Below are 25863 nucleotides of genomic sequence, written 5' to 3' on the forward strand. Positions count from 1 at the left end.
CACGGATACCCCATCCTCCTTCTTTGTGGGCCATGCTTCTGGCCATCCTGAGAATGCGTCCACACACATCAACACATATCTGAACCCTCTCACTGGAATCACCATGTCTGTATAATCTATAACGATTTCTTCCCCTGACCTGGTGCACATTGGAAACTGTCCTTTCTCAGGCTTGACTGTGGGTCGCGAGTTATACAAGGTGCAGGTAGCGCAACTCCGTACATACCCCCCCACCGTCTCTTTCATAAATGGATGCCACCAGCTTGTCAGATTCTCTAACATTTGTCTCACCCCTGCATGACCCACCCCGTGGGCTTCTGCCAAGATTGTCTGGCGAAGACCTGGGGGAAGGGCTGGTTTCCCTTCCTTACTCTGCCATAGCCCCTCCTTCTTGTGCCCCCCTTTCTCTCTCCACATCGTTTTCTCCTCTGGGGAGGCCTTGTCCTGTTCGTGCTTAACTTTCTCTAGGGTCAGTCGGTAATTCTGGTGAACTTCCTCCTCTACTGTGATCATCTGTTTGGACACCACGTACCCTGCGACCCTCTTCGCTTCCTCATCTGCCGCCTGATTTCCTTTCGCTACCATTGTTCCTGACCCTTCATGTCCCTTGCACTTGACCACTGCCACTCTTTTGGGAAGCATCAAGGCCTTTGCCAATTCCCTCATTTCTGCTTCGTGTTTTATTGGCTTGTTCCCCGCGGTCAAGAATCCTGCCCTCAGCCATTGGCTGAGTTCCACATGCACTGCGCCTACAGCATATGCTGAGTCTGAGTATATGGTAACTTCTTTCCCTTCTGCTAATTTCAGGGCCTCGATAACCGCTATCACCTCGGCTCTCTGGGCTGACTGGGCTCCCCCCAGCCTGTCTGCCTTCAAGGTTACATAATCCTGGCCTTGTCTGGCCACCACTGCATACCCTGGCTGCAACCCTCCTGTGTCTGTTCTAAAACAACACCCATCTGTAAACCAATCGTCTGTTTTCTCTATTTTTTCTGCCCCTAAGTCTGGTCTGACTTTCTCCTCCTTCTGAACTCGGTACTCACACTCGTGTGGTTCTCCCCCGCTCATGTGGTCTGCCATGTTGATCCCTTCGTGAGAAAAATTCAGATTAGGTGCCTCTAGTATTTTACTAAGTCTCTGTTGCCTGAGTGACGTCATGGTAAACGTCTGTGAATTCACATAAGCCACCACACTGTGCGAGGTCAGAATGTGCAGCGGATGTCCCATCACTATGTGTGCTGTTTTCTGAATAATTTTGGCCACTCCCGCCACGTGCCTTGTGCAGGCGGGGTGTATTTTTTCTGTAGTATCGAGTTTTATGCTGACGTACATCAGCACTCTCCTCTCTCCCCCTTTTTTCTGAAACAGGATGCCGTTGACGACCTCTCCTGTTTCCGACACATCCAAGTGAAACGGGAGGGAGTAATCTGGGAGGGCTAGGTCCGCGGCCTGTGCTAGCCTCTGCTTTAAGGTGATAAACGCCTCCTCAGATGCTTGGTCCCAGTTAAGGGGCGCCCTGAGGTTACGTAGGCCGTGTTCTCGGACAAGCGCCCTCAGGGGCTGTGTAAGTCCCGTGTAATCTGGAATGTAGGTGCGACTGTAACCTGTGAGCCCTAGGAAAGATAACATGTCTTTTACTGTGATGGGCTTTGGGTAATGCAAGATAGCCGACCGATGAGCTGGGGAGAGGCCTGTTCCTGCCCCCGACAACACTCGTCCTAGGAAGGTCACTGCTGTCCTAGCAATCTGCAATTTGTCTTTACTGACCTTAAAGCCTTTTTCTGACAGAAGGCGCAGCACTGACTGGGTGGCCTGTAGGGCCGCCTCCGCTGTTGGGGCCGCGATCAAAAGATCGTCCACGTATTGGACGAGGGTGACACCGTCCGGGAGAGGACACCCCTGCAAAGCCTGCTTCAGGACCTGGTTAAAGATACCTGGAGAAAGGGCAAACCCTTGAGGCAGGCGGGTGTACCGCAGCTGGCAGCCCCTGTAAGTGAATGAGAATATGTCCCTACACTCCTCTGCTAGGGGCAAACAGAAAAAAGCATTTGCTAGATCAATGCATGTGAACCACTTTTGTTGCGGGGTCAGATTAGTTAGGGCAACATATGGGTTTGGAACTGGAACAGTAGGGGTCAGCAGGAGGTTGTTTATGGCGCGTAAGTCGTGGGCCATCCGATATTTGCCTGTGCCGGGTTTTGCCACTGGGAGGATGGGGGTGTTCCACTGAGACGTGGAGGGCTCTAACACCCTGGCACGCAAGAGGCCCTCTATAGTCTCAGCTATCCCTTCCTCAGCCGCCGGCTTGTGCGGGTACTGTCTGAGCCAGATGGGACCCTCCCCTGATCGAAGTTGGAACTGCACTGGCGTGCAGGATATTAGACCTACATCTGTGGGGCTGGTGGACCACAGCGAATCTGGCAGAGACGCCAGAAGGGCCGACGCCTTTGGGTGGTCCATCTTTTCACACCCGTGATCTCTAGCTATCTGCTCATGTTGCAGGAGGGCTGTGTCCTGTGTTGTGACCTGTATGCGATAGGTACTGCAGGAGGGCGAGAAGGAGACCTGTGGGATCTGGGTCTGCACCCAGTCCTCAGTTTCTCTGGCCCGTTTCACCATCGGGCCCAAATCCTTGGCCTGGTGTTTAGGATGGAGAGCCAGAGAGACATGTGGGACAGCTTCCTGTCCCATCATGTACCAGGGCAGCTGTTCTGGGGTAAGCAGTGTGGCTGAGGCTACCCCTTCGGGACCCACATATAAGTTCTCAGAGGCAACTTGCCACTGCCGGTCTTCTAGTTGCTCAACAAACAGTTCCTCATACCAATCAGTACTATCCCTGTCGTAGGAAAGGGTCACATGAGGAGGGTCAGGTGGGGGTACATAGGGCTCTAGGAGTGAGATCCAGGGGCGCCACGCTGAGTAGGCCGCCAGGATGCCAGTCAGGCTGGGTTCCAGCAGGCCCCAATAGATGTCTGCTAGGGCCTGACTCTGGACCGGCTGTACCAGCCACTGTCCCGTGCCCGCGGTGCGGGCGTCGCACCGCAGGCGAGTGCCCTCCGGCAGGGTGACCACCAGTCCGTCTGCACTACACAGTAGGGGTGTGCAAAGCAGCCGGTATTTGTATCTGTATTTGTATTTGTTGAGGGGGGAAAAGTATTTGTATTTGTATTCGTATTCGAGTAAAATTCAAAATAGGCGTAAAAATCCAGTTTTGTTGCGTTGCACTTCTAATTTACGCTATAGTGTAAGTATTCTTTAATTATATCCATTATAATAATTATGGATATGCAGTAGACAGAGTAACTTAAACGTACCATATAACTCCTACAAGTGCATACAATTCGACACAACTACACAAGCATTGTTTTAACCTTTTTAACCAAACGTTAACGTTACTCTGTCAACAGCCTATTGTCTAAATTAGCGAGCTAACAGAGCTACGTAAACAGAGCGAACATGAGAGCACCTGATTGCAGACGTCAATAATGCAGCGTAATGGAATAATCTCCCGATCAAACTCTGCTTCCCGAAAGTTATAAACTGCCTCCGGAACCCAGTTAAGGTACAAAAATCTATTCAACAAAAATAGTGATACAGTTAAGTCTTTTTTCGCTCAGCTGAGCCTTCTCTGTTACTGTGTGGAGCAGCCTGTGTCAGTCACCTCTTTTACAACCCCCCCCCCGACTCCTGAACTCACTCACTCATCCGGGCATGCACTGCGGTCTCAAGAGGAAACGCAGCTTTTTGATATAAAGTTTTTCTTGTTCCCGAATACAAATATTTTTTTAAGTATTTGTTCGAAATAAGTATTCGTAAAAAACACATTATTTGTGCCTTTCCGAATACCGTATTCGGGTTCGGCTCCACCCCTACTACACAGCATCGAGGCCCCCAGCTTCACCAGCATGTCCCATCCCAGGAGGTTCACTCGAACGGAAGAAGACACCACGAAGGGGTGGAGAAAGGTCTGTTTTCCCACCGCAACCTTCACCGGTTTAGTCACTGGCAGTCTCTGTTCTTCCCCCGAGAAGCCCACAACGGTCACTGTTGAGGTAGACAGATGATGTTGTTGTGGAACCACGTTAAGAGTGGAATACGTGGCTCCCGTGTCTACCAGAAATGGCAGTTCTTTGTCCATGACCATAAGGGACAGCATAGGGTCTGCCTCCCCTGCGTCCCGGGCCGCTCGTGGGAACCGTCATGGTGAGGAGGGGTACCAGTCCCACTCCCCTGCCTCCACTGCTGGATATTGTCCTGCTGTGGGAGCCGCTTGGGGGTTGGGTGCCATCACCTGTGGATCGGTTGACAGTCCCTGGACTCCAGGAGGTCCTCCCCTGCCGCGTATACTGGCCGGGACAGGTGCTGGGCAATGTCTTGCCCAGTGTCCTTCTGCCCGGCACCTGAAACAGACACCTGACGACGGTCCTCTTTGCGGTGAGCCCCTTCCCCAGCCCCGGCCCCTGTATCCCCGACGCCAACCGCCTCGGCCCCTTCCCCATTGCTGGCCCCACCTCCCCTGTTGGTAGGTGGGTGGCCCATTCCAAGGGCCGGGCGGGTATATGGGTGGTCCCCCTGGGGACACCCCCGCCACCATCTGCTTTCCCTGCTCTTTCCTTTTAGCTTCATTAGCCTTTTGCCTCGCTTCGCCCACCTGCAGCTTCAGTAATTGTGTCTGTAGTTCCTTAAGGTTGCTCTTTTCCTTTTCTGCTTCCTCTTTTGCCCTCTGCAGATGGTGTACTACATGCCGGTCCCACACATGGGAGTCTGCTCCCGGGAGTTCCGGGTTGCCCAGTATAGCTGACCTAACTGCCTCTGGGACCCCCTCCATTACTGCCCGCCTAAACCACTCCCGCTGCACCCCTTCCTGCCCCGGGTGGCACCCGGTTTGACGGGTCCAATCCTCTTTACATTTATCCAAATATTCTCTAGGGTGAACCTTAGGATCCAACGTAAACTTTGGGATGGCTGCTCCACTAGGGGCGGGGAACATCTCCCGCATGGCGTCACCCAAGCACATCACCACCATCGTCAGACACATATTGTCTGCATATGTAATAGTCCCTGCTCTGTCTTCTACGCCCTGTAGGGAATGTTTAGTCAAGCAGCGGGCTGCCACCGCCCGGAAATCTCCCAGTGCAAGCGTCATGCCCTGAGTGAGTTGGTCTAACTTCTCCATCCACTGTCCTCCCCCCTCTGCCGGGGGGGCATTTTATCTGCCAAGGCCTGCACATCTCCTATAGAGAAAGGTTTATACCTTTCCCTTCCATTGCCTGCTCCCCTCAATAGGGGGAGCTGCTTGCCTCTGGAGCGCAGGCCGTATCTATTTCCAGACGGGCCTGGCAGTCCCTCTATGTACTCCTCGCTGAGTCCGTCTATCTGTAGGGCCACTTCTGTCTCCTCCTCCTCCAGTAACCCTAACAACTGGCCCAGCACCTCTACTTTCTTCTGCGTCCGGCCGCTGAGGCCTAGCTCTCTCCCTGGTGTGACGGGTTTAGCACATCCACCTCCCCCTAGGTTTTCTGCCTGTTCCCTCAATACTCTGTTGCTAAATGCTGGCTGCTCTTGTGCCCTTGTATTTTCACGGACATCTGACCTGTCTCTTTTCACTTGACTAGAGCACTCAGATCCTATGTCTGAGTCCCTGTCTGACTCCTCCTCTGCCTTCCCAGACCGGACACAGTCTGAGACTTCCTGAGTATCCTGTGTTCGAATGTGGAGGGTTCCTCCTGTCACATTGATCATGGGGCACATATGGGCCGGGGGCGCTGTTGAGAGCGCCACCCTACCCTTATACACTGAGGGACGATCCCCATGTTTTACTTGTTTTTCTTTTACGGGAGGGAGTGACTTACCCTCCCCTTTTTCCTCACTATGGAGGTGGTCTGTCCCTTGCCAAAATATGGCTAATCTCACCCACACTCTCCTTTCCTTCTCATGCCTCTCTTCCTCTTTTTTCCACTTCCCTTTCTGCACTATACTGGCTGTCGCCCTCTGCCTTGCTGCTTCGTCCCTTTGGCTAGCATGCTCTCTCTCCTTTTTCCACAGTAATTCTCCCAGTGAGCGCTTATCCTCTACTCGACACCCGGCGCTTCGAACCGCCCCACACATACGCTCCCCGGCATCAGCTACCTCCTTCTCTTTATCTCCTTCACCACTTGCCTCTTCTATAGCTTCCTTCACCACCTGGATCTGCTTTACTAGTGGCTTCCACACTGTATTTTCCGGGGGCGCCCATCCCCCATCAACACCACCAATACATAAATCAACAACTTCTAAAATAATAAGACTATATTCAGAGCAGCTCACTGTTGTGTCCCCCCTGAACAAGGCACGTCACACAAGCTCAATCCCAGTCAAACAGGCCCGCTCCCAGCCGAAACCCCCCCGATCCCCAGCAATGTCAACTTGGAAGGGGGTGTTCTGTACGCACAACTGAGACAACCCAGGTGGGAGTCAGCTTATCGGCCGCACTACCGGTGTTCTGACTCGACCAAGGCCAGCAAAATAGCCTTCAGGCGTCACCCACCCTCCCGAGAGTCCAAGCTAGGGGTGTTCTTATAACTCACCCTAGGCGAGGTCCTGCTCGGCAGTTGTAATGAACACCTGAGGTACCCGTCGGCCCTGCCCGTACTGAGTCAGCGGGTGCGGCCGGGCTGGCACGCTTTTGGGCATCCAATTGCTGAGAACTCCCCTTCGGTTCTGACAAACTGTAAGACCGCAAGCAGTGACAGCAGAGCCACGGGCAGCTCGACCAACAGAGAGCGAGCGGCGAGCACCCTGAACAGGAAGAACCCACAACCCTGCTCACCCACAACTCAGCACAACACACAAATAGCTTTGAGACTCCTCGTCTCGAGACTCCAACCTGTTTTAGAGAGGGGGACCTTATTCCCTCTGGCCAATCTAGCATTCGGGGGTCTTGAATTCCCCGGGATTCTGACCCAGCTTTTCTACCGCTCGTCAGCAAATAGTGGGGTTGCCACACCAAAGACAATGCGGGGGTCTCGTACCCTCCGCTCCCTAAGGTCCTATTTCCCTGCCTGCTCCTTAAAATTCTATTTCCCTGCGGGGGTCCCGTGCCCTCTGCTCCTTAAGGTTCTATTTCTCTGCGCACGATACCTGGACACAATGCATACACAATACATAGACATACCCAATATATTATATAAACACAGTGCGTGCAACCTCTCCTCCGTCTTAATTTACCGACGGGCCCCTGGACACTTCAAATTGCTCAATTTGACATATCCAATGTGCAGATTTTGATATAACAGGCTCTGCATACCTCTTCTAGTCGGCGCCTCGCAGTTCTCTGTGTCCAAGTAGGCCGCGTCACCCCTTAGCCGAATCCTGCGAATCTCCTGGGGATCCCGGACGAGCCCCCAAATTGTTGGAGCACGGCGTCTCCACCGACTTCGTGGATGAGAAGAGATTCACAGCTGACACGGGGAGAAGTTGCAAATCACCGGTTTATTGTCTTGACTGATTATGATCAGGGAGCGGCCGTCTGACATACATTCAGCATGTACAGGAGGAGGCTCTGCCATATGTATCAGCTGTATCCCTTTTAAAGCCCTTTGGGCATCCCCCCCCCCCCCTTCTCGGTACCTTCCGTGTACGTGACAACCACATGTGTGATTCCAGCCGGCTCGTACTGTAGTTGTCCTTCTGGAAGGCTAAAAGATAAGTAGGGGCCGCTGATATTCTCTGTCGCCCTCCCTATCTGTTCCGAATAGGTAGCCTTGCCTTGCCGGCGCGCCAGTCAGTTCTCGTTTTGATTAATTACAGCATTATAGAATCATTCCCTTTATTTTATTAATTATTCCCTCAATATACAATTAGTATTAAGCTTGTCCTAACTTAAATTATAAAGTTATTAAACTTATATTAGACATATTATATATATGATGTTATTTATCAAAGACATTGAGCACTAAACAATGGAGATGACAATTGGAAATTCAACTAAAAGTAAGTGATAAGCAGAAGAAAACAAGGGACAGGGAACAGGCCACACAGGCAAGTTAGCTGTAGTTGTGAGCAAATTACAATGATGCAAATATTTTTAATCCAACTATTTAGTTACAAATTCCTCAGCCTGGGAGTCATCAGCATTTGAATCAAGCAGGTCAGTTATTCAAGACGTTAACATCAGTTTCTGACATGAGGGGACAAATACCTGGATTGGGCTTGCCAGCCTAGGGCTATTGTTTCCTTGATTGCTGTTTTGCACTTCTCTGCGATGCACATGCAGGGCTACCCATCCCCCAACAATCTGCCAACGCAACAATTAGGCTGAGATCACGTAAACATCAGGTCACGTAAACAGAGTGACTCAAATAAATGTATTAAAGAACCAGTAATGCCGAGCAATATACCAAAATATTCGGAACATTATACATTGAGCCTATCCTGCTAATATTAGTAGTCACTGTATGTCATGTCTGTGTCACAACAGTACGGATTAGAACAATATGTGGTACCATCAGTAATGCGATCTGGGCCCTTTAAGGCTGGCTCGCTCCAATTAGTGAGCGAGTGCTTTCAGGCAGAAATTTCAGGGTCAAAACGGCGAAATCGAAATTGGATCATACTGGCAATATTGCTCAGAATCGCTGTAGCTGTCCGATGGGTATGCGGGGCGTTGCAGTTGCTTACCGCGACCGACAAATAAGAAAGCAAACATTCTTTATTATCATCCTATGTATTTTAAATTACGATCTTCCACATTAATCAAGGGAGTGTAAAACGTAAATTATTACAGCTCCAATAGCTTATATTAAAGTCACCCAAGAGTCACAACATGGTTATGAAATGGCAAAGACAGACAGAAATTAATTGTATATGAGCAAGCAACATAAGGGATCTGTTGTTTGGTTAATTATATTGTAGTATACTATATATATGTGGTGTGGTGGCGAATTCGTGCAGAAATTTCAGGGTAAATACGGCGAAATCGAAATTGGATCATACTGCCAATATTGTGTAGCGGATATAAAGATCCGTAGTTTTTATTTTAAAGTTTCCCTGCTAGTCTCTGGGCTCGGTGGATCATGCGGTCATGCCTTAGCCTATCTAATGAGTAGCGTTGCTGGGCGGGTCTCTGGTGGTGAGGGGAGCGGTAAAATAAGGTCGGTTGGGCGAAGTGGAAGCACAGTCGCGTGAAGTTTTTTTTTTTTTTTTTTTACTTTTTACAAGGAATCGCGGCTAGTATAGTTGGAGCCCGGCTTCGTTTTGGCAGGACGAAAGTCTGTTGTTTTTTTTGTTTGTGTTGGAGTTGGGGATTATTGGGGCTGCGCCACCCCAAGCGGAGAGCGTGGCGGGCAGCCTGGTGTGCATACGCCGGACGCCATCTCGGTCTGCAGCGGAAGACAGAGACGCGGACGGGCTGTCTGAGTGGTGTCGACGACAGCGGGTATGACGAGTGGTATCTTCGGGAGTCTAAGTCGTGTCCAGGCATCCGGTGGAACTGAAGGAGCTGGGGAATATCGTGGAGGAGGGCACCCGGATTAGTGGTGCTGAAGTGGAGGCAGCGCGCGCCGGTTTTGAGATCCAGGGCCCCGGAGCTGTGTTACACGGGCGTATACGCGGGCGATTTCGACCTCGGATGCAGCGCGAGTGAGTGACCCTGCCATACAGAGGCCTCCCCCTACAACTCATCTCGACCCATTCCGTCGTTGACTGGTAAACCTGCTCCTTTTCTTCACTCTCCTCAATCGGGTGAAGGTCTCGGCAAAGTTGCAGATCTGGACAATTGTATGCATAAGTGTGTGTTGGATGTAATTAAGCGCAGTCGAAGTGTTTGTTTAATGTCATATACGCGCTGTATTTTGAATAGGTGAATGACGATTGGTATTGTGCTATGCTTTGCTGTGTAACCCTGGGATGTTTTCTTTCCTTTTTTCCCGTTTTGAGTTAAATCTGTCTTTTTCTGTTATTGATGACAACGGGACAAATTGGTGAATTGCTTAAAAAAAAGGGGATGTTTGAATTATTCAATTTCCTCTGCGTCATCGGGGCCTAATTCAGCTCTGTGGCCTGAAGTATTTTCTTTCATGCCGTCCGTTTTATAGCTTGCTGTTTAAGGTTGGAGGACAGCGGAAAGAGAAGCGACCTTTCCGTTTACAATAAATCACTCGTTTGTGTTTAGGGTGGTTTATGCGTTCAAACATTGTGTAACTACCCGGGGGTAGGGGCGTCGCACCCGACGTGCTAGGTTTTGGGAGTGCAGGGTTGTCGGCAGATTATATCGGTACCCGGCCGAAAACGTATATACTTCAGGGTGCCACCGTGTCCATTTTTGTCCCCTGAACCTGCCTTCCAACACCCTCCCGCAGCAGGACGGGTAAAACATATTTGCACACGCAAATACTGGGACTAAAAGAACTCGGGGTGAGGGACTCAGATCCTCTCATTACTTAGTCTCCCTGGGTAGAATAACCGCCAGTTTTCCCCTACCAAGGCGGGGCGAAATTTCTCCGCTACAATTGCTCAGAATCGCTGTAGCTTTCCGATGGTATCACTTTATTTAGAAATATAAATTCAGTTCTTATCCTTTTTAAAAGTTACATTTTTTCCAAATTGTCTTTCAAAGTGTCCCTCAGAATGACACTGGGGCTGGGGTGGGCGGGGCTACGAGGGGGAGGGGACGCGGTCAGAATGGTATATTAAGAGGAGACCTCCGCATGTACAGTTACTCTACCTCTGCTTCCAGCGAGACAAGAGCTCCAGATTCTGCTCAAGGTTTCATCTTTTGTCGAACAACTCGTCAAGAATGGCTTTCAAGGCGTAAGTTGTGATCAATTTATTATTGCATTTGAATGTGTAGAAACTGTGGATAAACTTGTTCGTCCTTGTATGTAGTTTACTGACACTAGAATGTAGAATACCATTTTTTTTATTTGCAGTGTTCACAAAGGGCTTATATTTCTTGATATAAATGTAACTAATTAGTAAACATGTTTCAGTAGTTGTGATCATGTAGTTTACTAATTACTTTTCTCAGTCTGGGACCCATCAGGATGACAATAGATATGCAAATGTTATTTATCCAAACCACTGAGGAATGAACAATGTTGATGATGATGACTGGAATGGGTCCTGAAAATCATGAATTAAATCTAATCTTAAGTAACACTTCCTTGACTGTTACATAACTGTTAATTGTTTGTTTGTTTTTTTTATCTGCAGTACTTCCAACAGGCATTTCCTGCTCTGCCCCGTGTGCAAGAAGACACAGGCATGCCTCTCGGTGCATCTGACTAAGGTGTGCATGAAGAGATCTTCGAAAGAAGCCATCCAAGAAGTAGTGGAGAAGGCAAAGCAGGATGTGCTTGAAGTTCTGCAGTGGGGCAGGATGTTCAGCTACAGGCACCTGCGAGACATTATGGATGATGCTAATCCTATGAGCAGGTTGGTGGGAAAACTCTTCAGTCTTTTTTACACATTTCGCTTCGTTTCTTCAGTATGACATTTACTAACAGTTTTTTATTTACTTATTTATCTGAAAGGATGATCCAGGAGCTGGAGCGTCGCCACATGGTGGTGCCTGACACCCCCTCCCCAGCAGTAGCGGCGCAGACCAGCAGTGTTCCTGTGATGGCTGGTACAACCGTGCAGCGACCGGAGAGCTCGGCGACTGAGCAGTCGGAGGACGCAGTCAGTGTCAGCAACGGCGAGATCTTTCAAGTGTGAGTATGAGTGTCTCGGATTTGCAGCTTCATTGATACCTTTTGCTTTTGCTTGTGAGCCAATTGAAGGTGCAATTTTAAGACGAAATATGTTTTCCACATGGCAGTACCCGGGAGGTGCAGTGGCCACAGACCTCCAGGCACATGATGCAGGAGAAGGGACTGTACCGGAAGCATTCTCTGGACCATCCCCTCCTGAAGGGCTTCACCGCATACTTGGAGAAGGATCTCCTGAATGAGAATTTCAAGCAGACGGTGAGGTCTCCCATAAAAGTTCACTCTATTATTTTTTGGAGCTTTATATCTACGCAATATATTCATTAAGTAATGCCGATTTTATTTTCCAGGTGGAAAACGTCAGCAGGTTCATGTTTTTTGTGAACCCTGAAGAGCCATCCCTTGAATTTCTGAGGGAGAGGGAGAAGACGAAGCTCTTCTTTCGGGAGCTGACTGAGGCTGGTCTGAAGTTCAGTCCTCCCGCTATTGTCATGGTGGCATGTACAAGTTTATGTACATATGGATACTTACATACATGTCCTTCCTCTGACAGATTCCTCAAGTACCACACCGTGGCCACCGACCTCCGGCGTGACAACATTGCCTTGTGGAATGAGGCAATGTTCTTCGTGGAGTACCTGGGCTCACTCCAGCAGAGCTCTGCAAAGTTGGTGAGTAAGGAGATGACGCAAAGGAGGTAAGTTCAACTGTCAACACCCGTTAAATTCCATATTATGATTTGATTATACATCTCCTCTACTGTGTTTAACACACTCATAATGTGTTTTTTATCTCCCTCACTGCTCCTGGAGTGCACTGCATGGAGAAGCAGAGCCATTTTACATTGTGAGCACATTTTATTAAAATGTGTACTGTATTGATTAGGATTGACAGTAATTGAATTTTCTTCTCCCACCCACATAGTCATGTCATTCTCACAGAGATGAGCCCAGAGAAGAGTCCAGAGGACTGCTGGGCCGTGCTGAGGGCTGCCAAGAACGACTTCTTGGCAGTCCTTGGCAAGGTGTATCCGGAGGAGATGCCCCTGGAGTGTGCAGAGTGCTGCCTTGTCCTCTACTACCTGGAGGCCACGGTGATTCTGAAGCATCTCCAGCCACCAGGCGTGGTGGAGCACATGACCGTAAGTGTTGTAATCTTTTTGTTTATTTCATAGTTTATTTCAAGAGCAGCGATTTAATCTGTTTTCCTCTGCCAACAGTGGTTCGACATCTACTTCACCCAGGTACGGCCACAGCTCCTGAGCTCCAAGAGGAGCCGGACGACACTGGATAACCTGGGAGGAGACAAACGGTTCTTCGTCTCCACCACAGGCAGGCCGGTGTTCAACGCTTCGAATGACCTCAACCGGCTGCACCAAAAGTGAGCTGATCATCATGATTAATTCCCCCTATAATATGTTCTACATACGTGTTGTGTGAGACGTATTAATAAATGTATTTTTGTATTTTAGATACAAGCTGGATCCAGTCACCTACCAGACGGCCCGGCGCATCTTTGAGACGGCCACCAAGGACTTGACGGACCAAGAGAAGTCCTTGGTGGCCGATTACCTCACTCATTCCACTGCGACGGCTGACGAGCACTACCGGATGAAGCAGTCGCGGAATGTGGTGCTGGCCAGTAAGCTGCTGAAGAAGCTGGCAGGTGACTCAAGGTAGGCATGTTTTCTGTTTGTCAACACACTTACCAACATCAAGACACACAACCAAAGCCCTCACCACTGAACACTAACCTTAAACGTTTGTGGGTTTTTTTTTTTTTATTTTAATTTTTATCTCAGCGCTGACTCCGCAGAGGAAGGACCCAGCTGTTCTGCCCGTGGTGCCGCACGGGATGCTGCCCTGGCATCCAACCAACAGATGGATGTCCAGGCAGTGTTCGATCAGGTCCTTCGGACCCACCCCGTGACCCTGGATGGCGACATCCCAGACAAGACAGCACGCTCGCAGACGTCAGGCCGGTTTCAGCGGCAGCTCTATGATCGCTGGCTGAAGGCCCAGATGAGGATGCGCGTACGGCATGTCTTGTGTGAGTATTGTTTGTAGCACTAATGACATTTTTTACTGTGAAACGGTCCTATCTACATAGGCTTCTTAACTAACAACAATTTACTTTGTTCTTGACAGCACACTTTGGCAGACAGCAGCCCACCGAGTCCCGGGTCGACGCTTGGATCAGGAACCAAGGCTGGAAAAGTAACGTTCCCAGCGCGGCCAGCGTTCTGAAGGACTGGAGACCAGTGGGTTCGGTGGACACTGCCGTGGACTCTAGCCACATCCAGGAGCTCATCCACAACCAGAAGTGGAAGGGACTTGTGGTGATGGACATTGTGGGGAAGGGGAAGGGAGTCTGCGCCACCCGGCAGTTCCAGGCTGGTGAGGTGGTGTGTGACTACCACGGGCCGGTAGTCACAGCCACTGAGGGCCAGCGGATTCACTCATCGACGAAGGAAGAAGAATCTGGCTACATGTTCTTCTTCCGGAACAGCCATAAGTCTGAGTGTGCCTGTCACCCGGGCATACAGCCTTTTGGCCGGCTGATTAATCATTCCCATAAGAAGGCCAACCTCCGGCCAAGACTGTACAGCCCAGCCGTCGGGGGACAGGACGTTATTTTGCTTTTGGCCCTGAACAGGATTAATGATGGGGAGGAACTGTTGTTCGATTATGGGGTGCAGAGGAAATCGTTCAGGGGAGAGGGACTGAGAACCATTGAGAACATGTAGTTAATTTTTGGCAAGATCATCATTTTGATTGTTGCTACTCTTCCCAAAAGTGATGTGGGTAGATTATTCCACCATGCAAGGTCGGGCAGATTATTCATTCATCAAATTTAAAGCTCTTAATTTCTAATCAATTGGCCCAAGTACATCCTGATTGCACTGTACTATTTTCTTGTATGCAGTTTTTATGTGAAATAACTCTTTAAATGTGAAATAAAGTGACACTTTTCTAGTATAATTGTTTTGGGTTTTTTTTTGACAATGTATAAAGTTTAAGACCTTGTCGTTGCCCCAAGTATTACAGTAGTTTAAGTGCGACCCACAGGTCACTTACTCAAGCGGTTAACATCAACATCTGAGGTGAGGGGTAACAGACTTCGGAAGGGCCTGACAATCTGTACGGATGCCTAGAATGAGGTCTGTTTCAACTGCATCATAACAATCGCGGTGGATTGAAAAAAAAAATCTATTAAGTCATAACCTTTCCATGAAAACTATTAATTAAAACCGATACCTGTACGAAAAACACAACATTGCAATAAGTGTATCGACATATCCCTAGATTCTTAGGAATATTAGTACTACACCAAAATTTCCAACTGTGCTAAATATTCAGTTGTAAATCAAAACCACAAGTGAGATAAGAACGTCTCCAGCTCATTCCCCTCCATCAAATCTTCCACTAACTGAATGGTTCGCTTAATTGTCGCTATGAATTCTGGGAGTCTGTGGAAGGTCACGACCGCAGCTCTCGCGTTACTTGCTACCAGGAAGAAATTGTATTCAAATACTGTAATAGCGACCTAATAATTTTAACAAATGATCAAATTTTATTTAGATATATATATAAATAAATCAATTATACAGACACGACCTGTATTGTGTCATTATACATCTTGTTTTGATAATATATTTGTATTGCGTAAACATATTCGATATACAGCCCAGCCACAATTGGTTTCTTTGTTACCCGGAAACTTAGCAACTGTGTTGTGAGCGGATCTGCAGCGCTTTTCTCTTTTTAAACGTGTCTTCTAAATTTGCGGTGCTTCTATTATTTTTCCGCGCTTTTGTTAATGTACATCGTGTGTGTTGTCATTTGGTTAAAGTGTTTGACGACTTTGCAGCGAGCTGACACTAATTGGCCACAGTACCATAGCAACCGCATCATAACAATTGTAGTTGCACTTCGAGTTAATTTGATTTGAACATTCAAAGCAGCTCAGATTTGCAGCTTCCCAGCGAGAGACAAGACGTGATCGAGATGTCTGCCCTGAACGCCACTGTGTGCCTCTGGAGAATCGACTGGCTCCTGCCAAATGGGGCAGTCAGTGTCCGGATTGCTCCGGAAGACATCCCCGGTTCAGTTAGCCATGGTACGGACGGCAAAGTGATGCCCAGAATAGCTCAGCACTCGAAGAATGAAAGTCAGAATAGGGTTGGCTGGTCTTGTTGAATCTTGCAGTCTGTGATAACTATCTTATTTTGGAACTACATGTCTTAGGATACTAGATAATAAAATGGTTGACTTTTAGGCAAACGGTGATTTGTTACCATGAAGCAGTAAAAATACGGGGCTCTTTTCGGCATGTCTGCTGTATTGTATAATGAAATCAGTAAAATCTGTCGCTGTGATGTGTGGATGGATGAAGTTTTAACTTCTTTTTTTTTGACTGGCTATATTTACCATAATATAAGCTGCACAGAAATGGTCCTCATATTGTTTTAAAGCTATTGTCCAGCTCTATAGGTTGAACAAATAATATGCCATCCCCATACGAATAATTACCATGGGTTATTAAAGTATTAAAAATTCAATAACAAAACACCTGTATTTCAAAATTGATCAATTTTTTAAATAAATCTAGCAAATAATGTCATGAACATCTCCAGAAAATTTGGTCTTTGGTTTTTACGTTGTTGCTGAGACATCATTACTTAATTATGTGAAATGTCTATCAAAACCACAGTTCCTTACAATGCTGTTAGCAGTAGCAGAATAGCAGTTAGTGATCAAGGCATGGTACAGAGTTATTATTTTTCATGACAACTTCAACTATTGCCAGAACTAGCTGTGGAAATATAATTTAAATGAAAACATTTCAAATTACTATAAAAATTGAATAAAAAGACAATATTGCCAAAGTAACTGGGGAAAAAAGAGAATTAATGACACAGTCAGAATAGTTTATTTTCCTCTTAAGTTTACACCTTTGACTAGACACTGGCCTACTAAAAAGGGCCTTCATTTGTCAAAAAGCCTGAACAAAACAAAAATAAATAAACTAGATTGGCTTTTATGCTACTAGGGCGAGGAAAGCATTTCAACATTGGTGTAATAATGCATAAGATACATCAGTTTCCAGTGTGTTTTTTCGCTGTTGTTCTGCATATCAGGGAATCTGTGCACTAACTGGTGTGTTTTTATAAGTCAAGTTCCCCTGTTGAAACGCAGGCGGCCCGATTCAAGACCAGCGCATAAGTCTCCCAAGCTTGCGTTTCCTGTATCCAATAAGATGGCAGAATTTTTCTCAATGTGCAATACTGACTGCCAAGTGTGATATCTGTGATGTATGTGATGTAGTTTTGTTGTAGAGTGACATAAGGATTCACTTGAATTAAATGTGCTGTCCCCTGTCTTTTTAACCCCAAAGGACGAACCAGCACCAGTGGTGGAGGCCATCGGAGGAAATGCCGCACTGGGCCGCCGGCACCCAGCTCCATCACCGTGTCTGCCGCCACTTCATCTACTCCCTCCCCGGTGGCAACCAGCAGGGGTCAGCAGGGCTCAGGACGCCGTAGAAATACGGCGGGAGGCCGGTCAGGACGTAGAAATTGGCGTAAAAAACAAAAGGGGCCATTTACAAAAAATTTACAGAATCTAGTACGCTTCAGTAACTGCAAATTGGGAAACCCGTTTGACTCAACCCAAGTGGGTGAGAAGATCCCGTGTGAGGATCTCACCCAGAGTGACGACGAGGTTGCAACCATCCTGTGTCGCACTCCATCTATGTCAGAGCCTGAGCCTGAGCCCTGCTCACCGGCCTTCTCCTCCACTTCATTCTTAGTTCCGTCACCCATCCCATCCTCTTTTGTCTCCTCTCCATCTCCATCTTTTTTTACAGACTCTCCTCCTCCGTCACCACACGTAGTCTCACATGTAAGCCCAGCCCCACATCCATCTTCAGCTCCGGCCATGGTTCATCCCACCCCTCCGTATCAGGTTCCAGCGCACCCCTCATCTCAGCTGGTTACGGGTCCGACACCCCCATTTATGTCCCCTTCTGTTGTTTTTGAAAAAATGGAAAGATTCAATAAGTTGCATAACTATTATCTTAGCAACTACCCTAAAATGACCTATGAGGCCAAGTGCTTAACTTACCATTGGTGTATTCAGTTTTGGAGTGAGTTTTTAAATGCAATTTCCATCTGCAAGCAGGGGAGGGACCAAAACCTAGAGGCTCACTACACGTATGTTGACAATTGGGTTGATGAAGCTGAGGTGAAATTTCCTAATGATGCGCTGGACCAGCTGAGTGCCATCCCCGGGGTCCTGGAGTTGGCTGTGGAGATGGGCTATCTGTGTGATGTAAATAGTTTTTTATAGAACCTGTAAATAATTAGGTGAGAGATCTCACAAGTACTTAGGATAAGATAAGATTAAGATAGTTTAACCTTAACTTATCCTAAGTTTGTATGACATAAGATTAGAATAAGATAAGACTAATATAGGTTAAGATAAGATTTTGTATAACATAAGGTAACATAGAATAAGATAAGACTAATATAGTGTAAGTTAAGATAAGGTTAAGATAAGATTTTGTATAACATATGGTAACATAGAATAAGATAAGACTAATATAGTGTAAGTTAAGATAAGGTTAAGATAAGATTTTGTATAACATATGGTAACATAGAATAAGATAAGACTAATATAGTGTAAGTTAAGATAAGGTTAAGATAAGATTTTGTATAACATATGGTAACATAGAATAAGATAAGACTAATATAGTGTAAGTTAAGATAAGGTTAAGATAAGATTGTATAATGTAAGGTAACATAGAATAAGACTAAGATATAAATAAATGTGGATTATTTTGCATTTGGTTTGTGTCTGTGTGGTTATTTAAAACATTGTGAAGTTTGAAACAAAATTTGATTAGCTTAAATAATGATTGGTTAAACTCATGTACATGTAGAGAATTGTAGTGGACTTGCCATTGAATTAAAGGTTTCTTCAGTTCTCAAGTGCAATGCAAAAAACATAGAGGGGCAATTCATTAAATGATGCAAGCACAGGGACATGATTTTGGTGTTAAACCCAAATTGCATGACCATTGTGCCGCAAATACAGGCCTTTAAGGTTAAAGGTGCCATCCAACTCTACTTTGAAAACTTGTGAAACTGATAAAGTACATGTTTCTTTGTTTTCTGCACATGCGTCCACCAAACGGAAGGGGCCTGAGAGTGGCATTAAGAGTCTGCAGCTGTATATTATTATTATTATTATATATATAAAATTATATTTATATTATAATATTATATTATATAAGCTAATTTCCTAGATCCTTAAATTTGCAAGCATAGTGGTGACATAGTTTCATGGACAAAGAGCAAGTCCTAAATGACCAACAGCAAGCAGTTATGAAACAGGAAAAAGAGAGAAAGAGTCCGACGGAGTCACCACTAGATCCAGTACCAGGGGGGTCAGCCACGTTTCCGTGAAACGTGATATATTGCAGTTTCTTGCATCACGCTGGAACCCCAACCTCGCTCTTAGGTCACCTAGTTTAGACTGGACGTTTGCGAGCGGGACTCTGGGCAGGCGATGTGCTCGTTTCCTCAGTCTGTTTCGGACGCCGGCGTGTGTCCCACAGTGCTTCTTTGTTCGGCGCCGCGGGGTCATGCGGCCGTGTCCTTTGTTTGGTTTGTTTTACACAAACGTAAAAGCATGGACTATACCCCTAAAGGGAGGCCTTATTGAAATAATATGGATCATTTAAGGCCTGCATTCAAATATTACATTAAAATGACTAAATTAAAATTATTAAGTTTACCCATCTTTATCACTCTGCCTTAAACAAAGGAGACGCCTGAAACTCATTCCGGTCCATCTCCTCGGTAAACAGAGTACACTTTAGATGGGCAGTAAGTGCATTTCCCTGCCACTCCAGGGAAGCCGGTGTGGATGTGCAGGCTAGCTGTTTGGTCCCTGTTTCAGGTTCATGCGGCAGAATCTGCAAAGGCGCCCTGCTTGTCGTGAGTCTGGCCTTTTCCTCTTTTTCTCCATCTTCTTCTCCACCCGTTTCTTGGCAGCCTCCAGCTGCTTCTGGAAGAATTCTGTCTCTGCAAATTCATCTAAGGCCATTTTGGGGTTAGAGAGCCCCTCAGCAAAAAATGTTACGTTTGTAAACAAAAATCAGGTAACACTACTTAAGGCCATTGCTTTAGCAATTTATAAAGACATTCATAACTAATAATAATGAATCCGTAAAGTATTAGAAACATGGCTATAATTATTTATCAAAAGGCATAACACATTATACCCATGTGTATTATGCATTATGAATGATTTATGAAGCTCTCATCTGGAATGCACTATAGATACCCTCATAATGCATTATGATGGTTGGAATAATACAGCTTTCTACTGCATTACAAAGGTATCTATAGTGCATTATAGATGAGAGCTTCATCAGGCAGTCATAGTGCATAATAAACATGGCAATGTGTTATGCCCTTTTAGAAATATAGCCGTGTTTATAATGCTTCATGAATGCATTATAATGCATGGTCAATGTGTTTAAAAATGACTAAAACAAAAAAAGATGTTACCAAAAATCATTTATGGTTCTGCCTGTGATGCTATCAACACTCAAGCTTTTCTGGTCAGTGCAATTTATAATTGTTCAGACAGATAATAGTCTACCATGTGAGCGATGCTCAGGTCACTGATCAACACAAGTTTGTCAGAAACGGACTGACAAGATTTTTTAACGTTATGACAAAAAACTATACACACAAATATGTAAAACGATCATGTCCATTCATTATCCCATGTGCCATTTTACTACAAGCCATGGACACATAGGCTATGCGGCAAACCTAGCTTCAGCCTCTTACCAAGTGAGCGATGCTAGCTAATTGGTGACACAAAATTACTATCAGTACCGTGGCGACAAGATTTTATCATACAACAACATAAAAACCACACACATTATCAAATAACGGTCATGACAATTCATTATTTAGTGCATAATTACAGGGAACGTATGAGAGACAAAAGTCTGTCAGTTCTCTCTCGTCAAACAAGTGAAATGGATGCTAGTGATAATGTTACTATAAGCGAGCTGTTATGAAAACACCTGGCGGTATAACTGTAAATTTATCCTGTAGTTCTACATTTATCTCAAACATGTCATTCTGACACTGATATGTCTTCAAGCCATCATTAGTGGCTCCCTCATCTGGCCTCAGTAGGGGTTGCATCCCAGAGCCACCAGCAGCCTGCTGGTCTTGGTGGCACCCCAGTGTTTGCTTGTAGAGGAGATGCTCAGTGGCAGTGATGGTGGGAGTCCCAGATGAGACAAGATGAGCACAGAGCTGTCCAGCCCATTGTTGCCAATGGTCACATTCTACCAGAATGCCCTGACACTAACATCCAAACATCCCACGGACCCCAGCTATCCACTCTAGGGAAACTGAATAAGAAGCCTTTACCTTGGGCAGAAAATGCTTTGTTTGTGTAGTACGTCTTAGTGACAGAGTACCAATTTCAGAGGCCATTAAGTTGAAAAATATGCAGTGAAATATCTAATGATATCTGAACATTCAAACACAGCATACAATTCAGTTTGCAAATTTAAAAAATTCTATTTAAAAGAACAGTTTAATTTCAGAGCCGACGGCCGTGTGACCATGAAATGAAATGAAATGAAATGAAATGAAATGCCGACAACATTCCTGGAGCCTTCAATTTAGCATACACAGTGCCCTCTACAGGATTCTGTCGAAACCGCATCCCCTTCAGCCTCGTTCACAAAACGTGCGAGTTGTTTTCAGCATACGTTTTTCTTTATAAATCCCAAAATCCTCTTAGATACGTACCTATGAATGTTTGGCATCTTTTTCGGTCACATGAAGCCTTTATAAATGAATTCCCGATTAATGCCTCTACATGGCTAGTGGTGTAATTGTATCATTAGAAACACATGAAAACATCTTAATTGCGTTAAGGTATGTAACGGTATAGTCACATGACAAAAGATAACTTCGTGACTTAGCAAATTGCATGGTAGTTATATTACTTTAGTGTTGCTGCTGTGACAGTGCCAGACAATACAACTGTCTAATTGTACCTATCAGCGTACCTATAATATCACCCATTCATTGCGCCAGGGTAAGGTCGGATGGCGTTACATCATAAACAGGAAATTAGGGGAACATGCTGCCTTTATCCATTAATATTTTCACGCAAGACAAAGGTAACGAGTCCGTTGAAATTTCAGTACCTTGCGTTTTTTAATTTGAAATGGTAATTAGTTACATTACTCCTTGCAGACCAAAGTAGTGTAATTACAGTAACGCGTTACTACCAACATTGCTAGGTAGTTTGGGATTCAATAGATTTATAAAGAACATACAATGAATAGAGGAAAAGGAGAATATAGCTTAAAGCAGGGCATGATGAAAGGGGGGGGGGGGGTTGATTCTAGAAAATGCAGTTAACTGAAACGAGAACTGACTGGCACCGGCAGGGCAGGGGGACCTAATCGGAACAGATAGAGGAAGCGACAGAAAACGTCAGCGGCCCCTACTTATCTTTTAGCCTTCCAGAAGGACAAGTACTAACCGACTAACTAGAGCAAATGTCAAACATGTGGTTGTCACGTAGACGGAAGGTACCGAGAGAGGGGGGAGATGCCCAAAGGGCTTTAAAAGGGAAACAGCTGATACATATGGCAGAGCCTCCTCTTGTACATGCCGAATGTATGTCAGATGGTCGCTCCCGGATTGCAATCTGTCAGAGAATAAACTGGTGACCTGCAACTTCTCCACGTGTCAGCTGTGAATCTCTTGACCCGGTGGAGACGGTGTACTCCAACACTCCCCAGCCACTCTGAAGCACTGTGCAGATCAACAGTAACCTGTCTTCACAGATATTTTCAACCAGTCACTGGATCTTTGTGTCTTAAATCATCCACAATAACACCTATTCCAAAGAAACCCAGAGTCTCTTGCCTCAGTGACTACAGACTGGTGGCTCTCACATCGGTGGTAATGAAGGCTTTTGAGAGACTTGTGCTGTCATACCTTAAAACCGTCTGTGTGTTGTCCAACTGATGGAGACGTTTTCTTAATTTGTTGTGGGGTTTTTTTATGTTTGCATGTGTTTTCTGAAGTTGCAGCGCGTTGAGCTCTCTGGGCCACCGTAGAAGAGAGACGATTTACAGCACGCAATTCATGTAGCTGATAAGACTTTAAACCAGGGGTATTCAACTAAAATTTAAAGCGGTCCAGTTAGAGAAAATTTCTTGAAGCGAAGGTCCAGAAGATCATAATGTCTAACTATTTAGTATGATATATATTTAAGTAGCCTTAAAAAAAATAGGTTTTTTTTTTACATGGGGAAGACGAGGAGCCCCCGCCTGCCACTGTTTATCCGGGAGCTTGAAGTGGAGAGGGTGAGCAGCTTTAAATACCTGGGCATCTACATCTGTGAGGACCTCACCTGGACACTGAACACCACACAGCTGGTCAAGAAAGCTCAACAGCGGCTGTATTTCCTGAGGAGGCTGAGGAAGTTTGGCATGTCACGCAAGATCCTCAGCAATTTCTACAGCTGCATTGTGGAGAGCACACTGACCAGCTGTATCACCGCATGGTATGGCAGCACAACTGCTATGGACCGCAAACGCCTGCAGAGAGTGATAACAACTGCGGAGAAGATCATTAGGACTCCACTGCCCTCTTTGCAGAGCATTTACCATCGCAGAGCACTGAGGAGAGCTGCCTCCATCCTCAAAGACCCGACACACCCCCAACACGGACTGTTCACACTCCTGCCCTCGGGACGAAGGTTCAGAAGTGTGAAATCTAGAACATCCCGGCTAAACAACTCTTTCTTCCCCACTACAATCAGACTCCTAAATAGACGACCTACCTCAATTACATAACAGATCACTTTGCATATCATGACCTACCTCATTTGCACAACAGGTCACTTTGCACTTTAAGCTCTTTTTGCACTATTTTTCTCAAGTATGCTCTTTTGTACTTTAATTTAATTTAACCTGGCATTTGTGAGTGGACAGCAAAGTAAGAATTTCATTGTACTGAGAAATACTACTTTTCTGTACATATGATAATAAACGCTTTGAATCTTGAATCTTGAAGTGTGCCACGCCCCCCTCGCTGCCTCATGTGGAATCCACGTGTCATCAGCTGTTTCTAGTTGTGTTTCATTAGTTCTGTGTATTTAAGTCCGTGTCTGTGTGCCTTTAGGAGTGTGGTCATTAACGTTATGTAGTGGTTGTATGTACCTGACCGTGGTTTCCTAATTATACCTTGTGTTCATTCGACTCCTGTTTCCCCGTTCCATGCCTCATGATATTTATAATGGAATAATATAGATTTGCTGCGTTAGTCTGAAAGCGTGAGTGTCATGCCAGCTGCTTGAGATTTGGCAGCCCTGAAAACATACATTTTTTGTTTCACCTGAGTTGATTTATATAACAAATAATATTACTTTCAGTTTATACAGTTGTTTAAAAAGCGGAAACTTCAACGAACATGAAGTCACCAATAAACTACGTCCATTTATCCAACATGTTATATAATAGGCCTATACACTGTGTTTGAAAACTTTTCAGCTTTACGATTTCAGGACCGATCAGCCACTCTGTTAGGAACATTACACTTTTTAGTTGCAGGTGTTAGCTTTGCTGCTGCTATTAACACTAATGGCATATTAGCGCAAACAAAGGGCTGCATACGCAGAACTACGTCTTGCTTGGCGATCAAAGGCGTTTGACTTTCATTGGCGTGGGAAACGGCGGTTCTAGTACCAACTCACTACCGAAAAGACTACAAAAGCTGCGTCGGTTAAAATAGAAGCACCCCATCAGGTTCAAAATAATAACTTTCTGTTTTGGCTATCGGTCTGGGTCCGTATGGGACAGCTTCTGGGTCCGGACCCGGACCGCGGTCCGCCTGTTAGTGATCTCTGCTTTAAACTATCTAATAATAACAAATTGCTTTACATTTTTTGATTCTTTCCTGAGCCCAGCGTGGTGAGCATATTTTATTGTAGTTACAATTCGCTTGTGGTTTATGTTAAGGTTGATTGAGATCGCGGTGGATAATTAACGTCTTCTCGCCAAATGTGATGCAGTTGTTATTTAACTATGTTTATAGGCTTATTTGGTTTCTATTGAAAAGGCGAAAGTGTTCTAAAGATGTCTGATAGTGTGTTCGAGATATTGAAGCTAAAGCCTAATGTTTAAGAGTTAATATAGAAGGTGTGTGATTTCCCGAATTTATAACATGATACAGCTTTCTAAGTGAAATTTATGTTGTCTATTTTGTTACAGTTTGACCACATATACAATACGCAGATACCAAATGCTCCTGCAGGGATGTAGAAAAGGTGACATTAGTACAAAGTCTGTAATTTGTGAGTTCTGCACAAAGGAATTAAAAGGAAAGAAACAACAACTATTCTAATGTTATCTTTGTCGGTAACAGTGTCCTTGCCTTTGGAAGCTAAGAGCGTCGTATTTTCAGGGAGAGCCCTGTAATATTTAGTTTAATTTAACTGTTTTTATTGATAAACCTTCATACTGATAATCCTCTTATAGTGGTCCTGAAAGAAAACATGACTGAAGATATTATCCATTTTAGTACAGACACATTTCACGATTCAGTAACCTGACTTTTCCAATAGATGGCAGTGTAGTACTTCGACTAAGACGTGCTATGGAAACGGAAAGCTGGTTTTCCATTTTAAACGTTTGTCTGACTGAAATTACCACATGTTGTACATATGTAATCGTACTATACATCTAACCTTCAGCGTTGTATTACCTACCTTAATTATCTGCAGCAATAAAACATGTACGCGTAATTGGACAGCTGCAAGTTAAGCAATCTGTCTGATTTTACGTTAAAGTAGGCATGGACGGACGGTAAGATGAATGCAGGAGAGACCTGTGAATAAGCTGAAAGTATAAATAGAATTAGAATACAGCTTCACAGTACTTATATAACCCAGCACAATTTCGAATATCATCACAGCTCCCTGAAAATTAACAGCTATCATTATAGTACAAATAAGCAGTTATCCAGACATCCCGAGTCTCCCGGAAGTTCCGGGAGTCTCCCACATATTGACCGCGACTCCCTGATACCCGCAAATTGAATAAAATATCCCGG

The 25863-nt window shown here is 45.6% G+C and overlaps 2 protein-coding genes across 2 annotated transcripts; both read left to right on the forward strand.

The window, feature by feature from the left end:
* Positions 1-12045: 12045 nt before the first annotated feature.
* LOC140582733 (uncharacterized) lies at positions 12046-23959 on the forward strand. The gene is made up of 7 exons (XM_072707046.1): positions 12046-12533; positions 12612-12828; positions 12907-13067; positions 13159-13362; positions 17085-17191; positions 23107-23314; positions 23935-23959. Exons 1-7 carry the CDS (start codon positions 12508-12510, stop codon positions 23957-23959), a joined length of 948 nt encoding a protein of 315 aa, XP_072563147.1. The 5' UTR covers positions 12046-12507.
* Positions 13568-14668, forward strand: LOC140583120 (N-lysine methyltransferase KMT5A-A-like). The gene is made up of 2 exons (XM_072707759.1): positions 13568-13736; positions 13835-14668. The coding sequence occupies exons 1-2, from the start codon at positions 13568-13570 to the stop codon at positions 14431-14433; spliced, it is 768 nt and encodes a 255-aa protein (XP_072563860.1). The 3' UTR covers positions 14434-14668.
* Positions 23960-25863: the final 1904 nt, after the last annotated feature.

The sequence above is a fragment of the Paramormyrops kingsleyae genome, chromosome 25 (assembly GCF_048594095.1).
Source record: "Paramormyrops kingsleyae isolate MSU_618 chromosome 25, PKINGS_0.4, whole genome shotgun sequence".
Classification (NCBI taxonomy): Eukaryota; Metazoa; Chordata; class Actinopteri; order Osteoglossiformes; family Mormyridae; genus Paramormyrops; species Paramormyrops kingsleyae.